Consider the following 20,142-nt stretch of genomic DNA (forward strand, 5'->3'; position numbering starts at 1 on the left):
AGGAATGGCGTCGCTCGGGGTAGAGCATGATGAAAGTCTCAGGTTCAATCCCCGCCATCTCCAGGCAGGACTGGGGGAGATTCCTTATCTGAAACTTTGGAGAGCCACTGCCAGTCAGTGTAGACAATACTGAGGTCAATGAATTTGACTCAGTATAAGGCAAGCTTCCTATGTTCCTCTGGGCAAAGCGTTGAGGCTTATTAGAGTTCTAGTGGTCAACCTGCATTCAGCTTTGTTGTTTAGTCGTCTTATTCGTGTTCGACTCCCCATGACCCCATTAAATAGAAACTCTCACTTTCTTCTCAAAGCTTCTCCTTTTTATGTCCATGGAGTTTTCTTGGCAAAATACTGGAGTGGTTTGCCAGTTCCTTCTCCAGGTTCATGACATTTAGTCTAAACTCTTGGATATGACCTGTCTGTCTTGGGTGGCCCTGCACGGCATAGCTCATAGTGTCTTGGAGTTATTCAAGCCCCTTCGCCATGACAAGGCAACGATCCATGATCAGCTTAGTGGGTTGCAAATTATGCACATTATTATCTTGTTAATATAAAGGTAGAAGTGAGACCTTCAACAAAATGCTGCCAGTTTGGAGGGCTCCTGCTCATGGTTCCAAACACTCAATTCCATCCCTGCCCTGGTTTTCTATTTTCCCTCCTTTGTTTAATTAGAACAGGGTGTGCATAGCCACTCCTTGAAAGGCACATGGATGTCGTTGCCTTGGAGGCATGAACCTCTGAGGGAACTTGCATTTGTCCCATAGTAAGATGTCTGTGTGATGGTCCTAGAAGAATTCCCACTAAAGCAGGCATCCCCAAACTGCAGCCCTCCAGATGTTTTGGCCTACAACTCCCATGATCCCTAGCTAACAGGACCAGTAGTCAGGGATGATGGGAATTGTAGTCCAAAACATCTGGAAGGCTGAAGTTTGGGGATGCCTGCACTAAAGCATTAGTTGATAAACCTATTATTTAAGCAGAATAGTGGTGAAACTTCGAGGTGTGGTAATAGCACAATAATCAAGCTAGTGTGAGCATTGATAGGCTTCTTCACATAAGCATAAATTGTGTTGAAGGTATTTGTTGGTAGCATTTGACTTCGGAGTAGATGCCAGGTCTATTTATTTATTGGAGAATTAGAAAGTAATTGGTTGGATTCACGGTAAATTCTGCTTTTCCCTAAATTTTGTTAAATGTTTGGGCTTTGGGCAGTAGCTCTCTGGTGCTGGGGCATTTGTACAAATATATATATAGTACTCCATAAAATGCATTGTATTTATGGCACCATGTTAAAATGACAAGAATATGCTTTTATCTTCTTTTCCACCTGAAAACACAAGGTTTACCACAAGCTTAGCAATCTGTTTTCTCCTTCCAGACCAGAGATAGGCAACCTGCGTCCTTCCAGGTTTTGCTGGGACTCCAGCTCCTGTCATCTGTGACCATTGGCCATGCAGGCATAGACTGATGGGAGCTGGAGTCCAGCAATGGATGGGTAGCAACAAGTTCCCCTTCCTGTTTTATGCAACAGATGATGAGCATGCATAGTTAAAGGTAGGGATGGATGGATGGGTCTGTCTGCTTCTAGCCCTTAACAATTTAGAACTTTTTTTATAAAAAAAATGCTACAGGAACATTCATATTTAAACACATATTTTATGACAAAATAGAATTTAAGTGTGCCTTTTTGCCCCTCAAGATATGCAATTTAGAACATATTTTATGCTAGAATACACACTTGCATTTTGGGTATCTTTTTGAACCAAGAACCGTATCACAAAATTCAGGGAAGTGCAAAATCCCAAGGATATTTGGTGCAGATCTGCGGATCCAGTCAGTTTGCACTGAAATTTTCAGAAACCAAATTTCTCAAGTACTATTCCTGAGAGAAGGGATCAGTCATTTTTTAAAATTATTATTAAGTCTCACAGTTTTGAGGGGGAGAATGGCTTTTCAAATCAGGTCATTAGGAGTGAAATAAGCCCTTAATAAAGGCTGTTTAAAGGTGCTGCTTGTTGCCTGGCCCAGTTGAGTGCTGTTTCACGTTCCCTGTGTCAAATTCTATGGACATGCTCAAGATCACAGCACCCTTCTGTCCCCGCAACACCCTCTGTGGTTCAAGTGGGTACTAGGCTTTTGAAACGGACCTTTTCCAACTGTGGAAAGGAAAACCAGCAATGCTGTTATTAGAATGTTGTGAATGCTGGATTTTCTTTTGCTTTTCTTACTTTCCCAAGAAATGGAGCCTGGACATTATGTATTCAGGAGCACAAAGTTGCTTCACTTAAGCCCAGTTTTAAGCAGCAAGGATTTTAACCTTCAGGTCCTCCCATTTAGCTATCTATCTATATATCTCTGTTTGTCTATCCCATCTGTCTCATTTCCCTTCAAGTGCTTAGAAATATGGGCTTTCTAGGTCCATGTCCAAGCTCGTTCTTTTTTGCTCTGGCACTCTCCCTAAGAAAACTCACTTTTTACCACTGAATTGGAGCAAATGGGAATCCACGGAAACAGGGCCAGCCCTACGGCCAGGCTGGGTGGCGCAGGGTGCCAGGGCGCCCGCCCGCCAGGGGGCGCTGCACAGCTGTGCCCACCTGCCTGCTGCGGAGCTGCGCCCGCCCACCCGCCGCGGAGCTGCACCCCCGGCAGCCACGCTGTGCGCTGCGCCCACCGGCCCGGCCACGCAGCTCCGGCCATGCTGGGAAACGGGGCGGGGGTGCCGGAGGGATCCGTCGCACCACGGCACCAGGGCGCCAAATATACTTAAGACGGCCCTGCACGGAAAACCTGAACTGCTATTGGTTCCCATTTAGCTTTACAGGTTATTTTTTAAAACAAAAAACAAAATCAAACCATTACTGTACACACATAAGAGCAATTCAAAGAACCACATATATAAAAACAATTTGAAATCCAAAAACATGCCATCTGTTTGTTTGTTTGCTTTTCTAAAAAATTCCCCACTTTGAAGGCTTGCTGAAAGAGGAAAGTATCCAACAGATGCCAATAACTCAGTAGAAATGGTGTTCATCTGATGTGTATTCGAAAGTATTAGGGGCCACCACACAAAAGACTTTATTTCAACATCCTGCAGAACAGACCTCTAGATAGGATGGTATCTGCAGAAAGCCCTCTCATGTGCAACACAGTGATCAGTTGGGTATATAAGTAATAATAATAATAATAATAATAATAATAATAATAATAATACCCTGCCCATCTGGCTGGGTTTCCCCAGCCACTCTGGTCAGCTTCCAACAAAATATTAAAATACAACAATCTATTAAACAATAAAAGCTTCCCTAAGCAACACCCAAGATTCCTGCTCTCTCTTAGAATCATAGAATCATAGAGTTGGAAGAGACCACAAGGGCCATCCAGTCCAACCCCCTGCCAAGCAGGAAACACCATCAAAGCATTCTTGACATATGCCTGTCAAGCCTCTGCTTAAAGACGTCCAAATAAGGAGACTCCACCACACTCCTTGGTAGCAAATTCCACTGCCGAACAGCTCTTACTGTCAGGAAGTTCTTCCTAATGTTTAGGTGGAATTTTCTTTCTTGAAGTTTGAATCCATTCTTTCTTGAAGTTTGAATCCATCTTTTTTTCTGGTTCTATATCTTTAAACCAAACCTGGACCAGACAGCCTTTCAGAGGACACGGTAAAGTGGGACCCATGACTGCTGCATTTTCTAGTTGTGTGGGAGAGGCGGAGCTTGCCTGTTGATGCCCACTCCTCTGCAATGGGCACCTGCATTTAAGGTTAAACATTAAAAAGCTTCCCTAAACAGGGCTGCTTTCAGATGTCTTTTAAAAGTCTGGTAGATGTTTTTCTCTTTGACATCTGGTCAGGGCTGAGGTGCATTTTTTTAAAAAAAGGTACCCTGGTCCTAAGTTGTATAGGGCTTTGTGCATGAGTTTGAATAGGGTGGTGCCCAGAGGGCTGGTATGTCATTTGATCACTCAACGCTTCGGGCATCTCAGACTCATGCACTAAAAGTTGACACTGAATGATAGGAAAGTTCTCCCTGTGTGATAGCTGATACTCGCAAGCAAGTCATCACTTGATCTTACTCTCACTTGATTCTACTCTTACCCATGTGTGGACCAGCCTTTACTGTTCCAGTTTGTGGCTTAAACACGCAAATACAGATGTACAGAATGGCTGCTAATGCAACTGCTAAACTTTCAGCAGCACAAAAGTTTGAGCTTCACAACATTATGGTTGTTTTCCCCTTTCAATGCAGAAAAATATGGTGTGTGTGTGTGTGTGTGTGTGTGTGTGTGTGTGTGTGAGAGAGAGAGAGAGAGAGAGAGAGAGAGAGAGAGAGAGAGAGAGAGAGAGAGAGAGAGAGAGGAGCAAGTCAACAGCCATGTACACCGGACAGATGTTCTGCCTTTTGCAAACTCTTCCAAAACGTGGTATTTTTTAAAGAGAGAGCGAGAGAGAAAGAATCAAGTCCCCCTCTGACTATATAAAAATAAAATAAAGTGGAATTGCATTTCATTATGTTGTGCTCTTAGGTAATTTCCCCCTCCCCTTGTGACTGTGTTTAAGAACCCAGCATACAAGAGAGTGCTATATTAGTGTATTATTCTCACAACAAACAGGCGCTATTCTGCTGCTACCTGCTTGGCCGTTGTTCCCGATTGTGTGTGCTTTGCAGTGGTATTTGGATGGTTTCCTGCTCTCCGCCAGCACAAAAAAGGCATTTCTGTTACAATGGCCCCTCACCACACAATGACGGCATTAAGGATTTATGTGGAGGTTTCATTATTTCCCCCTCTTTTGTTCCTTGTAGGATGTCTTCCAAGCGACCAGCCTCTCCGTATGGGGAAACAGATGGAGAGGTAGCCATGGTGACAAGCAGACAGAAAGTGGAAGAAGAGGAGAGTGACGGGCTCCAAGCCTTTCACCTTCCTTTGCATGTGAGTTATCCCAACAAGCCTCATTCTGAGGAATTTCAGCCAGTTTCTCTGCTGACGCAGGAGCCTTGCGGCCACAGAACTCCCACCTCTCAGCAAAACACAATGGTAGGTCTCCTCCAGGCTCCTATTGTGCTTTCGCTTTTGCCTCCACAATAGCTTGGCATCTAAAGACCTCTCCTTTTGTACGGTGCGCGGCTTTGCCATCACATGTACGGAACACATCACAATAATGGGAAAACTTTGACCTAGCCGGACCACTTTTCTTCCTGGCGCCCCCTTCTTCCAACAGAGCGTTGTTTCATCAAGGACCAAATGCACCACCTCTCTCAAACCTCCAGCTCTCTGCTGAGGCCCTCGCCAAGTTGGAAAGCAGTTGTCGAAATCCTCAGATCAATCAAGTGATAGAGTGAAAAATAAATAACCTCCCTCCTCCCCAGTGAGGTTGCGGAATGAAGGACCCACCCATAGCTCGGCTTAATGTGCATTGTGAACCCCTTTCATTCTCCCTCATGCATGTGTCATTCTCCTTGTGGCTGTCCCACACTTCCTCCTCCCTACATCTTCAGATTTCCTAGTAGGGTAGAGATAAGAGAGCTACACCGACTGCATAGGGAATCTGTGGATTTAGGGAGGATGTTTTGTGGGACAGGAGTGGTTGGGGGGTAACTTCTCAGGGATGAGGGGGAATTACAGGAGGCACAAAGAGGTTCACAATCCACATAGAACCACAGAATCGTAGAGTTGGAAGGGACCCCGAGAGTCATCTAGTCCAACCCGCTGCAATACTGGAATCTTGAGGTTGGCATGCCTGCCAAAATAGATGTGATGTGTGAATCAGGAGCACACTGGCCAGAGGCACCTGGGAGCACCCAGAAATGGACACAATTTGCACATTAGCATGAGATTTCTCTGCAAGCATGTAGAAGTGAAGCTGATTCTTGCGCTTCTCATAGCAAGCTCATTATCCAGATGTGGATTGTGATGTAGCCAAAATGTCAGCATCCACACAAATGTGGGGAGTTTCCAGTGGTCTTCCAGTGGAACCTCATAGTTTCCAGAACTCCACATAATTTTCTTAGTGACAGCCTTATAGGGAGGTGGGACAAAAATCTCAATAAGGACAGAACAGTCATTGAGCAAGCAGGCTGGCTGGCTGGCTGTTGGGGGGGGGGAATGGAGTGGGGAAGGGGACTGGACTGGAATGGAGTATCCTGTGAAAGGGCATGTCTGGCTGGCTGGAATCCTGAACAGGCCAACATTCTGTTGCCGAAACAAAATTTAAAAATTCCTTCCAGTAGCACCTTAGAGACCAATTAAGTTTGTCATTGGTATGAGCTTTTGTGTGCATGCACACTTCTTCAGATACACAGAAGCATGTGTGTGTGTGTGTGTGTGTGTGTGTGTGTGATTGTGTGTGTGTGTGCTTTCCTCCCTTTCTGGTGACTCCTCTCTGTTCAAGCCTCAAATTACTCATTTGTATGGGTTAGAATCATAGAATTGTAGAGTGGGAATGTCCCTAAGGGTCATCTAGTCCAACCCTCTAAAATAGTATCAATGGCTGATAAACTGCCTGAATGGTTCCACAGTGGTTACAAATGTCAGACTAGGGTTTGGGAGGCTGAGGTTCAAATTTCCTGTTAACCACGAAGCTCTGCCCTTAAAGACCCATCCAGCTAGCCATTCTACGTATCTTTTCCCAGCCTATCCTGCCTCATAGGGTTATCGCAGAGATAAAATGTGCAGAGGGAGCTCCACCTTGAGCTCCTTGGAGGAGTGCCATGAATCTAGATTTTAAGAAGTATCCTCCCCCACCCCACCCCCCATTCCTTACAACAGCCTTGTAAGGGAGGCCTGAGGTTTTCATCCCCTTGTTGCAGATAAGGACTAATGCCGAGAGAGGGATGAAATCTGTTTTGCAAGGGAATGGCAATGGAAAGATCCCAGTGGGTCTGTGTGCTGTTGGTGGCAATGGTTCTCAGTTCACTGTGTCAGCCTCTCTGTTCTATTAGCAATCCCTGTGCTCCACAGACCTTTTTAAAAAATAAAAATAAAAAAAGAAATAGAGAACAGTTCTGGAGGAGGAATGTAGTTTTGCAAGCGTACCTTTTGTGCATCTAGCTCCGGCTAGGTTCCCCCCTTTTAATTGTGATGGGACAATGCAGAGTGTTGTGAACACCAGTGTAGTTATTGTGCCAGCTCCAATAATGAGAATTTTCATTGTTTGGGGGAAAGCCGTCTCCTACACTGGAGACAAAAGTGTAATTACTTTTGAACGATGTGGAATGTGCTCCGCTCAAATCGCATGGCGAATAGATTTGCAAAGATTCAGATAGAGCTTGCTTAGATGCCGTATGTGCAGCATGGCAATAAGGCATAGTTAGTACGTAGCGTAATTATGCACTTCTGCAGACACACAATACACGCACAATTTCGCAGTTTAAACTCCACGCTGTTGTTTCCATAAGAGGCGGGCCAGCTTCCCCGAACAAGGCCAGTTCAGTTAAAATGAAGCAAATAATGGTGATGAAAGTTTGCAATTGTCTTCCTTCAATGTCTTTTTTTCATGCTAAATTGATATTTATCTTATGATGGAATTATATTGTTGCAAACACTGTTGCACTAAATGTCATCACCAAAGTAGCACTTGAAAGCTGTTTCCATACATATAATTTCCAGTCTTGCAAACTGACGTTTGATATTTCTGCCTTTCAGTGTGTACACACACACATTGTCTTACAAAATAACCCCTGGGGCGGAATAAACAAAGCAGTCCATGTTGCATCAAGCAGCAGCAGCAGAAATAATATAATGCACCTTCAGAGCTAGCATTTCAGTTTTATGCAAGGCTTCCCATACATCAGTTTATTGCATTTATAGCCCACCTTTCCTTATTTTATCCATGCGACAACCCTGTGAGGTTAGGTGAGGCTGAGAGAGGAAAACTCAGAGTGGAGATCGGGACGGGTGTCAACACTCAACATCACTGGGCGTCTCCCAAGGCCCTCTCCTCCCTTGGAGGTTTTTAAGCAGAGGTTGGATGGCTATCTGTCATTGATGCTTTCGTTAAGATTCCTGCATGGTTGAGGGTTGGACTAGATGACCCTTGGGGGAATTTGCAATTAAAAATGAAAACAAAGGCAGGATATTATCATGATGCAAGTTGTTTACATTGGCCTTTGGTGCTGACATTTTTTTAAATAACAAAACAAAAAGCAGGGGGCGGGGCACACAAATGACAGTGAACTTAAAACAATGTAGTTGCCTTAGGCTAGCCATGGGAGGCCCCTACGGTGTCATATTAGGGGTAACTGAGAAGTTTAGAGTCCACGGGGGGGGGGGCAACTGCATTGGTGAGCCAGGGTGGGGCTGGTTGGCAACCTCTTGTTTAGGAGCAACTTGGCGTCTTTTTAAGAGAGTCATTTGGAATCAGTTAAGCAGAAAATAATCACCTGAAAAGCAAACACATTGTTTTATAAATGTGCTGGGAACCATAGGTTTTCCATTGTTTCCAGTCATACAGGCACACACCTAAGGGGGGGACAATTGAATGACTTCATACCAGAAAATATTTGTGCTTGAGCCTCTTGTGTCAATACGAGCAAACGCCCGGTTCACTCGGGGCAGCTGAAACATTGTGTACAAACCCAACGAGGTGGAAACCTGTGCCTTGAGTATTCAGATAGTCCGTTCTGGTGGCTTTTATTTTTCCAGACCGGTGAAAGTCAGCAATAAATATTTTGAATGGGCCACAGAGCCAAGAGAGAGACTGCTCTGGCCCTCTTCACAGAAGTGAGAGGAGGCTGCTGAGACAATTTGTTGATGGGTGAATCTGGGAATTATGGTGAAGGCCAGGTGGGTCACTGAAAATGGAAGCCCTTTGTCAAGTTCTCACTCCTCCTCTGTAGGGTACATTTCCCAGTGCCATTATATCATATTGGGTGTTTCCTCAGCCCCATTTCATGTACTTGACAGACCTTGTTAGGTGCCTTCATACATTGCACAGAACAAGCGTACAATCTGTGTATCTGTGGAGATAGTTGAGCTATATGCTTATAAGGCTTGTTTACATGTTGCATCGAACACAGTTATATAAGCTGTCTTCACACGTGCAAATGTTTGTGTGAAAGCGTGCATATTCGCTGGTTTGTGCAGCTCATCTATTTTTTAAAATATTTTTTGTTGATTTTCAAATAAGGAAAGGTTTAGAACAGCGACAAAAATCCCCAGAAGTAAAATACAAAATGCAGCAAGATAACAAAAGGAGAGGAGGTCATAAGCATATTGTGCAGCTTTTGTATTTATTTGTCAAAGGCACCAACAAACTCCACATAAATAATAGTGCTCCTAAAATTTTGAAACTATAAGAATCTCATATTCCAAACGTCCAATGAAGCAGGTGGCAAAAATAATTGAAATTGTTTTTATTTAGTTTTATTTATTACATTTATATCCCATTTTTTTGTGCAAGGAGCTCAAGGTTTAACCCCCACAACGACCCTGTGAGGTTGTTGACTGAAATGGGCAAACACCCCTATTCACATGTAACCGTGGATGAGTGTACAATCTGTGTACACAGTAGCAGAGCTGTAGAAATAAACAAGTATACGTCGTCACACAAACGTGAGTAAAGGCAGTTTGTGCCTGTGTTCAGTGTAACACGCAAACAAGTTGCTTTGATAACTAGGGGCTCATCTCCACTATACATTTAAAGCAGTTTCATATCATATCACTTCAAACAGCCATGGTTTCCCCCAAAGAATCCTGGGAAGTAGTTTGCTAAGGATAGTGGTAGGTGTTAGAAGACTACAATTCTCAGAGTGGTTGAACAATCAATCCCACTCACATCATAAAGAGCTCATAACCCACCTACTCTCATCATAGCCAGACACTGGAAGGACCTGTCAGGAGTAAGCATGGACCAATGGTACCAAATAGTATGGGGAACAGCCTTATTAGAAAAACTAACCAAGACAACGACAAGAATCCACCAACAGCATACAAATCAATATGGCTAACCTGATTCAAAAACACCCACCCGCCCCACTCACACATGAAAACTAAGTTCACCACAGCCAGTCACAAACAAACAACCACACCCTAGGCCAACCTCCATGGGTGGAGCTTCATGCTCTGGCACCGGGGGCAGAGAGCAGGTGGGGGTGGGGCTGACACGCGTTCTGGGGGCATGGTGCGCCACCCATGGGGGTGTGGTGCACATTCTGGGGGCGTGACACATGTTCTGGGGCGTGGCGCCCAGCATGGGCAGGGGGGCAGCCGCGATGGCACCCTCAGGATCACGCTGCCCAGGGCAGAGCACCCCTATTGCCCCATCTTCCTACACCCCTGCCAACCTCTCTCACCACCAAAGGAACACAAGCAAATAGTAAAGAGAACCCACACAAGCGATCCTGACACAAAACCCCACACATACATTAAGCAAAATAGAAACATCGCCACCCAACCCCACTTCCACGCACCATGGCCCCCTCCACCTCTTTCCCCCTTTTCTTCCTAATGTAACACTAATGTCTCAAAATGTAACGTGAAAAAAGACACATTGCACATACTTTTGTAAACCAAGAAATCTTTAATAAAAAATACGTTAATAAAACAACAACAATCAATCCCTTTTCCCAGGGAACTCTGGGAACTGTAGCTCTGTGAGGGGATATGGTGTCTTCTCTCAACACCGTATTGAATTGTACAGTCATACCTCGGTTTAAGTACACCTCGGTTTGAGTACTTTTTAAGTACTCCGCAGTCTAAGTACACAATTGGTTCAGGAAGTCTGTAGTTAAGTGTACTTAGACCAAGATACCACTGTATCACTTCTTAGTGAGCAATTGCATTCAGCACTTTCCCTTTTCTATTTTATAATAAAGAGTTGTGGAAACCAGTGTAAGAAAAAATTAATGGAAGCTGAACATTCAGGGAGGGGCCTGGAATACCCCTGAAAGGGGCTGCGGCTGCACTCCCCCCACCATACTTACACTGCACCTTAAGTTCCAGTTTACATTCTGCAGGAGTTGGGTTGAAGTAGTAGTGCTGTGACCTTCTTCAGCAAGCCCATGTGATACTGACCAGGCCCACTAGGAAATTCCTTATGGGCTTATCTGCCTCCCAGGGTCCCCTTTAGAAACTAGAATGTGCGATTGCGAGCTCAAATACTGAGGTTTATTTCCCCCCCACACACACCTGGAATTATAAAAAGAGAGAGATTTGAAAGTCTTGGCATGTTTTCTACACACAGATGCACCCCATTCGCCAGCACTTGCGCTGCCATCGCAGTGTTTTAGACATTAAATTGGCCACTGCTTTCCAACGCTAATGACAAGACCTTTGGAACTGTTCCCCCCCCCCAACTCCTCCTGCATCAACAGAGCTGCGGAAGTTCAGCGCTGTGTTCCCAGTTGCCAATAAAGCTCAGCTTACATGTGAGAAGATGAGGCACACCCCCCCCCCATGTTAAGTAAGGCCAGCAACCTCCAGGAACCCTGTGAAGCTCACATCACAAGATAAAGCAATTGACTCGAGTTTGTGTCTAAATTAACTGGGGATGACTTTGCCACAGATCCCCAAACAATGCTATCATTATATGTGGGAGGGAGGGTGTTTGCTACAGCATCCTTTCCCTGCACTTTGAAAAACTCAAACCAGCCCTATGGGGAGAAGGAGAAGCGGTTTGTGTGTGTGTGTGTGTGTGTGTGTGTGTGTGTGTAAGAGCTCTGGAAACAGGATTATCTGTTTGCAAGCTGCAGATAGGATAGAGGCGAAAGTCACAGCGAACGCTTGCCGATGATTTGGAACAAGGGCCAATTAAAAAAAAGCTTTGCACCCGGTAATTGTTTCTTTTGCTTCGGCGACATGATATCCTTTTGATTATTCAACATCATAATCCTGTTAATTATTAATCACACCTTTTGAAATATAATGATGGTGCATTGTGCGCAAAAAGGAAGGGGACATCCAGATCTACAATCCAGGTACATGGAATAATAATAATAATAATAATAATAATAATAATAATAATAATAATTTATTATTTATACCCTGCCCATCTGGCTGAGTTTCCCCCAGCCACTCTGGGTGGCTCACAATCAAGTGTCAAAAGCAATATAGCATTAAATATTAAAAACTTCCCTAAACAGGGCTGCTTGGAATGATGCAGTTCCTTAGAGGCGCTTCCACGTTAGACCTGTTCCCTTGCAATGGCCATCCTTCGTCCGCACACTTTTTACAGAACGTCCAGGGTGCGTTGCTAAGAACTTAAGAACATCAGAGCCTGTTGGATCAGGCCAATGGCTCATCTAGTCCAGCATCCTGTTCTCACAGTGGCTGAACAGTTGCATGTGGGGAACCAGCAAGCAGGATTCGAGCACAAGAACGATTTCCACTGCTAGGGTTTCCATGAACTGGTATTCAGAAGCCTTGCTGTCTCCAACTGTGGTAGAGCATAGCCATCATGGCAAGCAGCCATTGACAACCTCCTCCTCCATTGTTAGCTAGCTTGTTGCATCCCACTGTTTCCTGAGCAACCCAAGCAGGTTTGGGCTGAGCTCCTCCCCACCTCCGATGATGAAATGCAGTTGTAATTCCAACACGGTGAAGAAAAGAGCTGTTCATTATTTTCAGGGCTCCTGTGCCTTTAAATCCACCACTTCCTCTTAACTCGTTTTGTTGGTTCCTTTCGATATCCCTTGAGGGTTTAGTGATTTGGCCCTAGCTTAATGATATTATTGTAATTACCCCGCCCATCAGAGTCACTCTGGGTGGCTTCAAGCATACACAGAAACAAAATAAAACATCAGGCATTAAAAAACTTCCCTATACAGGGATGTCTTCAGATGTCTTCTAAAGGTTGTATAGTTATTTATCTCCTTGACATCCAATGAGAGGGTGTTCCACAGGGAGGGCACCACTACCGAGAAGGCCCTCTGCCTGGTTTCCTCTAATCTCACCTCTTGCAGCGAGGGACTCACCAGAAGGCCACAAAGCTAGATCTAATGGTGCAGTGTCCATTTTGCACATGGAAGGTTCCAGTTTTTGTTCCCAGCATCTTCTAAAAGAAGTGGGACTGTCCCCTGTCCAATATCCTGGAGAGCTGCTGCCAGTTGACAAAACTGAGCTAGGTGTACCCAGTGGTCTGAGTAAGGCAGCTCCCTAAATATAAAACAACATTCATTGGGAAGCAAGCTGGCAGGTTTTGTAGCACAGGCTGCAACATCAGATATGTCTTTGTCGGTATCCAATATGCCTTCATGTCCGTGTACATATAGATATCCAGGCAGAAAGAGTTGGATTCTAAATGAAGCTGTCATACTTAAATCACTCCGTCAGCACTCTTGCCTTAATTCCAGCTTACTTCCTGATCTGTGTTTAATCCAAACGTGCAGCCTGTCTGTGTGCAAATCTATCGTTGGCCCAGTGCGTGTCGTTTCAATTGTTTACCTTTCGGTAGGTAGCAGTGTTTGTGTTTTATCCTCAGCCATCCGCTAAGGATTTGAAGAGATGTAAATAAGAGGTTGAGATGAAGAACAAATGCACTACATCATATCCTAACTTTCGCCTGCTGCACTGAGAGGTGACTTACTGTGAAAGTTCTCGTGTGGCCCTTCCATGGGAAAAAAAGAGATGGATGCCTCTGTGATGCCCTTGTTTCATATCTCCTCCTCGGGTTACTCTCTCTGTGCCCTCATTTGCAATATGGGGAATAACAACGTTTACCTGCTGTAGTGTATTTTACTGAGGTTGAAACTCCACATCTATGAATACACAGGATCCTACACCCGATCCCTGTCATCTCCAGTTGTAAGCATCAGATGATGGGGAAGATATTTCCCTGCCTGGGACTCTGCAGAGCAGCTGCTGGCCAGAATAGGCAGCCCTGGTCTAGATGGAGAGGAATCTGACTTGGCATAAGGCAACTTTTCATGTTTGAGAGAATTTCAGGACTGTCACTGAAAGTGACAGCTCTACGTCAAGAATAAGGATGGGTAAATCTCTCAATTTCAGATTCTCTCCATTTCTCATTTTTCCCCAAACTTAAATTCAGTTCTCCATATTTCTTCTTTCGTTTCCAGCTTAATTTCTTTTTACATATACAATTTCTGATGGGAATTCAAATGCATACGTATTAGTGCAAATTTATCTTAACATAGACTTTTTGGTGTGCAATTTTGCCTAACACACATGTTTTTTTTGCAAATCCCTTTACCCTAATACAACACATTTTTGTACTGTATGTCATTTTCAGTAATGTATCATTTCTATGCACTTGTTAGCCTGATAGATAGATGCATTTGTATATACATTGCAAAATTGGGAGAGTTGCAAATTTCGAAGAGGGCTGTGTTCCTGTTCTTGTAACGGTTTGGAAAGTGCAGATTAGGTAGGTACAGCTTTAAATGTTGACCGAATAAAATCCCTCCTCTATCTCTAGTCAAGAACCACATTTCTTCTTTGTCAAATGATAGAGTTAGGGATAGTTTTGTTCTGTTCACATCTCAATTGCGAACCTACCTAATGAACGAACTAACAAAATAGCAGTTTATTAAGAATGTAAGAAGACCCTGCTGCATTAGGCTCCTGGCCCATTTAGTCCAGCATCTTGTTCTCACACTGGCCATAGAGACCTCTGCAAGTAGGAACTGAATGCAGCCACACTCTCCCCTCCTGTGGCTTCCAGCAACTGGAATTAAGAAGCATACTGCCTGCAACATAGTCACTGGAGTTAGTAGCCATTGATAGCCTTATCCTCCATGAATTTTTCTAATCCTCTTTAAAAGCCATGCAAGTTGGTGTCTTGTGGGAGCGAATCCCACAGTTTGACTCTGTGTTGTGTGAATAAGTCCTTTCTTTTGTCTACCCTGGTCCTTCCAATACTCGCCTTCATTCTTTGAATAGTAATTCCACACTTAAGATGCATTATTGGACGCAGGTAGCGCTGTGTTTTAAACCACAGAGCCTAGGGCTTGCCAATCAGAAGCTTGGCTGTTCGAATCCCCGTGATGGGGTGAGCTCTCGTCATCTGGTCCCTGCTCCTGCCAACCTAGCAGTTCGAAAGCAGATCAAGTGCAAGTAGATAAATAGGTACCGCTCCGGCAGGAAGGTAAACGGCGTTTCCATGCGCTGCTCTGGTTCGCCAGAAGTGGCTTAGTCATGCTGGCCACAGGACCCAGAAGCTGTCTGCAGACAAACGCCGGCTCCCTCGGCCTATAAAGTGAGATGAGTGCCGCAACCCCAGAGTCGTCCGCAACTGGACCTAATGGTCAGGGGTACCTTTACCTTTAAGATGCATTATGTCCTTGAGCACACTATGATTGCTACGGTTGCAATTCTGTGTGCCCCATTGAGCTTAGCGAGACTTACTTTTGAGTAAACATGTTTAGTACAGCACTCTTTATGCAACAAAGAGTTTTGCTGCCTTGCTGAAAATGTAACCTTTTTTTATTGATGCTTGGTGCATATTCTTCTGCGATTCTATATTTCTTTTAATATACGTATATAGACAGAAATATTTTCTCTCTTCTACATTTTTTTTGTTCCTTCTTCGTGCTGAAAAGACTAAACAGCTGACAGGTTTAAAACACACACAGAGAGACAGAGACACACACACAGAGAGAGAATTCTATCCAGCTTTAAACTCTTATGTTTATAACCCCCCGAATATCTCTAAAATGTCTTTACCTAAAACACTTTACGGTTTTTATTACCAGGTTTATGCCAGTAATAATATTTGCATCAGCTTTCTTAGGGATAATCTTTCCGCAGAACCCTCGCAAGAAAGGCTTTTGAAAACTATCGTTCCCGGGAACGCAAATCTCGAAACATGAAACATCGGTATAATCGCCCCTTCTGACAACTTAACATGACAGATTGAAAAATACAAGCCGATATGGAAGTGGGATCAATGGATTATCAAAGTCCTAAACATCTTCTCTGGAGGGGTGTGTGAGAGAGGGGGGGAGGGAGGGAGGCAGGGAGAGGGAGAGCTGGGGGCGGGAGGAGGGATTGGGAGCATGCATCCTTTGGCATGCATAAGACACTAAGTTTGCATAGCTTATAACGCCGATCCGCTTCCGTCTGACTGGCAGCGAAGTTGAGTGGGAGAGAGCGGGAGAGATTTACATGAGAGAACTCTAGGGGCTTTGTCACGGCAATTGTATAAAGTGATATACAGTACAAATCGACTCGAGCATGTCCCTGGATAGCAGGCGGTTTACAGCCTCTCCGAGCAGAGATTACTGCTTTATCTTGTCATACTAAATTAACGTGGCGGGCACACTGTTAAACAGTGGTGACCTCTTCATCTGTGGAAATTGCTGCCTAGAGGAAAGATAGTATTTAAGAGTCTCTCTCTCTCTCTCTCTGTGTGTGTATGTTTCTGCCTTCTTCGTTTTCTTTCTTCCCCGTGTGGCCCGAAGGGTTTTGGGGGTAGGGTTTTAGCTTTCCATGGGGAGGAAAGGGGATGAAGACAAACGAGAGGGCGAAGTGGATGCTTTTAACATTGAGGTGAAAAGAAGTAGGTGCTAATTGGGCCTTTGTTTAATTAATAACTGTGCTCGGGCAGGATATTAAGCTTTTGTTTGGTCAATTTTTATGGAGATGATGTGCCCTGCCTAATAAGAAGGGGGGGAGAGAGAAAAGAATATATATAGCACTGGTTCTTCATATATGTATGATTTTATTTTTGGCTTTATTATATTATTTTTGGCTTTATTTGCCATAAACGCCAATGAGTTGGCCACAGTAGTGTTGGTGTGTGTGTGTGTGTGTGTATGTTTAAAAATGCAAAATGCAAACTTTATAATACGTCCATCCATAAAATGTGCATTTTGCCTGCAAATTTTATGCAAAATGTTTGTTTGTTTGTGTTTACACATTTTGCACCTTAAAACTTCATCACACAATTTGGAGAAGTGAGCAACCTGTCTGGGAGTTACATTCTGATCTACACGTTTGGGAAGCTCTAGTAGCTTCCTTTTTAGCCACAATTTTACCCAAAAGGGTTCCCAATGAACCATCCCTTTGGGAAATAGACTGGGCGTAGCAGAACATCTAAGTGCACACGACCACAGTGTGACCCTATAACCTTTGACATCTTCACCCTTGTCCTTTTAATTATCCCAGTGATTTGAAATGTTTTATATTGTGATGCCAATAAAGGGATTTGATTTGATTTGATTTGATTTGATTTGAACCAGCCATAATGTTACTGATCCAACCAGTACGTATTTGTCCTATCAAATAAGGTTTAAAAGCCAGTAAACTCACAAACTCTACCTGAGAGCCACCAAAGGGCTGCCTTGGCCCCGCACATGAGTCACAACACTCCACCCTGGTTCTGGCCTGTATCCAATTTTCCTTTGTTTGCTAGTGCAAGGGCACTTTCTTGGGCAGATGGTTGAGTTGTAATTCACCCCATCAATCCAATGCAACAGTGGAACTAGCAGAAACTTGTTGCGCACCAAAGTTGTACACGAACAACCTCCTTATGCATTCTCTTGCATAGCAATGTTCTGCTGGCACGACACATTTCACCAATGGAACAAGAATGCCAGAACAAATTCACTTATCACATATCGGATACAACCCAATGTATGACCACCATTGGATACAACCTTGTTTCCCAACTCTGCCACCTGATATCCCTTTAGCTCAGTGATTGGGAGCCATCTGAAGCCCAGGGCCACATTCCATCATGGGGGCCATATTCCATCATTGGGAACCTTCTGACAGCTTCATGTCAGAGGTGGATGGGGCCAGAGGCAAAAGTGTGTGGAGCAACGGCTGTGACTCTGACCACACGCAGAATCATAGAACTGTAGAGTTGGAAGGGACCCCGAGAGTCATTTGGTCCAACCCCTGCAATTCAGGAAACTTTTGAACCCACGGCCCTGAGATTAAGAAACTCATGGTCTAATGACCGAGCTATTCCAATGCCTCTCTCCATCCAAACAAGCGCTATCACATCTTCCAACCAGGCAAAAGCACTCAGAGGAGGGCAACTGAGAAGCATGGTTTGAGGAAGGGGCATGGGCCAGGGAGATCCCCGAAGGCCAGATAAGGAGTACTGAAGGGCTTCATTTGACCTCTGGGACTCAGATTCCCAAACCATCTTTCAGCAGGAGGAACAAGAGGTGAACTCTTTTGTCGCTGAGCAATGGCCGTCACTATGTCTTCCCCCACCCATGAGCTCCCTGTCACAGACAGCCTGGCCTGCTCTGTTTGAAAGATTCCCTTTCCGTGCACACGACCCCACGACTCAGAAGGCTGACCTGGCTTGAGAATAGTCCCTGAGAAATCTCATTTACATTACACACATGGACGGCTCTATTGTGAAGCCACCTTCAGGGAATTGGGGGCATGTCAGAATAAGCACAATATGTTGGTGGGCAGATCAATTATATGTAATTAAAATATGCTAATCACTTGTAGCTTTCCTATTCTGCTTTTGCTGTCTCTTTATTGTTTTATTTTCCTATTCACGTTTGTTTCGTGTGTGTTTTAAGCTTCCTACGATGGAAAGCTTTATTCATTCATGAACTTTTTTTCAATAGTTTTGGCATACAAAAATCTGATAGATGGAGTCCCTGACTAAAAAAAAGAAAGGGGAAACGGTAGTGGACGAGGCTATAATAATAAAGCACTCCCCCCCCTTTTTTTGGCTAAATTTAAAACTGTTCTGTGGCAAGAAGATTGAGGACTGCAGTATAAATTTAGTGTCTTCATATTGACCTGGGTAGTATCATAAGCTTGGTTATGCAGCATTTTTGCACATAGGACTGCCTTGAAGGCACAGGTGCTGACCCCTGATGCAAGAATTGTGACTGGTTTATCTAGATCAGGCATCCTCAAACTGCGGCCCTCCAGATGTTTTGGCCTACAACTCCCATGATCCCTAGCAAACAGGACCAGTGGTCGGGGAAGATGGGAATTGTACTCCAAAACATCTGGAGGGCCAAAGTTTGGGGATGCCTGATCTAGATAGAGTCATATTATGCTGATTCTGAAGGTATCATTGGCTGCCCAATTGTTTCTGAGCCCAAATAATTGAAGCTAGCACTTATCTTTCAAGAATGGCTGGGGGCCATTCAACATACCCCATACTGAACATTAAGTTCAGCCCCTTCTCCAAGTTTCATCTATAGGAGCAATCCATTATGTGCACATGCATGGATAGGAAAATGATTATCCTAGCTGATCCTTCCCCTAGTTTTACATCCCCCCCTAATTTACACATTTTTGTAGGCAATTGTCCCTAAATTGCTCATTTTTTGCAAATCAGCTTTCCCGAATATAATGTGTTTTTGTATGCTCCTTAGGCTAATGTATGCATTTTCAATGCACACTTTGCCCCAGGCTATGTATTTTGGGCTGCAGAACTTCACTGCGAAACTGCGTTATAGTTCACAAATCGTTTCTGAAAGTCAAGATTGGGTAGGCCAACGTTTTCATTGCAAACTGAATTGAGTTCCTCCCCCACTGGCTCCAACTTTCCTGCAGGAAACAGAATGGAAGAATGGTTCCTATGCGCATACAAGTGTGTGCATGATCTGGAACCCTGCCATGGTTTCAGATAAACGTGTAGGCCCTGTGCACATTGATCCTGTTCTTGTGCATCAGAGATGTGGAAATTGGGGACTGGACTAGCAGCTGCGTCAAGTTTGGAAACCTTGGTTGTATGAGTCACTATGAGACTTGTGGCTTAATGCATTTGTGGAAGAAATGGGAGATTCCACTGAACCGAGGCCACATTCTTCGAATGTGGGAGAAGGAAGTGCCTTTAACACTTGCTGCACTTTTACACTTGAGAGAGAGAGAGAGAGAGAGAGAGAGAGAGAGAGAGAGAGAGAGAGAGAGAATGGTTCAGTAGTTATGCTGGCAATCTGTGTTGTGGAGAAAAGAATTTGCTATCCACCACAACAATGAGTTTCAACGCAGATCAGTCTCAAAATAGTTACAAATATACATTAAAGAGTTAGAAAGTAACATATTGCTCTTAAACAAGAGAGCAAACAATGTGGTCCTTAAAACAGTTCAGTTAACTTTCCTCTCTCTTGCCCCAGAGAGAGATCCTAAGTAACTTGTTTGTATCATCTTCACTGATGAGCTTCCAGCTGTTACTGGTACTGGTTTCACCTTCTTGCTGTGAGAGATATACCGCTTGGGTTTCCAGGATGAGTCATCAATTAACCTGGAACAGAAACACCCACT

The 20,142-nt window shown here is 44.2% G+C and overlaps 1 protein-coding gene across 15 annotated transcripts in view; it reads left to right on the top strand.

The window, feature by feature from the left end:
* Positions 1 to 20,142, top strand: part of SOX5 (SRY-box transcription factor 5) — a 723,673-nt gene that overhangs the window by 415,372 nt on the left and 288,159 nt on the right. For 8 of the 15 annotated variants that reach the window (XM_088652478.1, XM_088652473.1, XM_088652474.1 and 5 more), the window contains one exon: positions 4,800 to 4,926. In XM_088652478.1, the coding sequence (XP_088508604.1) occupies positions 4,801 to 4,926 (126 nt within the window). In that variant the 5' untranslated portion in view covers position 4,800. Of the gene's footprint in view, positions 1 to 4,799; positions 5,032 to 20,142 lie in introns of all 15 variants that reach the window. The other 7 variants (XM_035127886.3, XM_088652472.1, XM_035127885.3 and 4 more) reach the window with 1 other exon arrangement.

Source organism: Zootoca vivipara, chromosome 9, assembly GCF_965207765.1.
Source record: "Zootoca vivipara chromosome 9, rZooViv2.hap1.1, whole genome shotgun sequence".
Classification (NCBI taxonomy): Eukaryota; Metazoa; Chordata; class Lepidosauria; order Squamata; family Lacertidae; genus Zootoca; species Zootoca vivipara.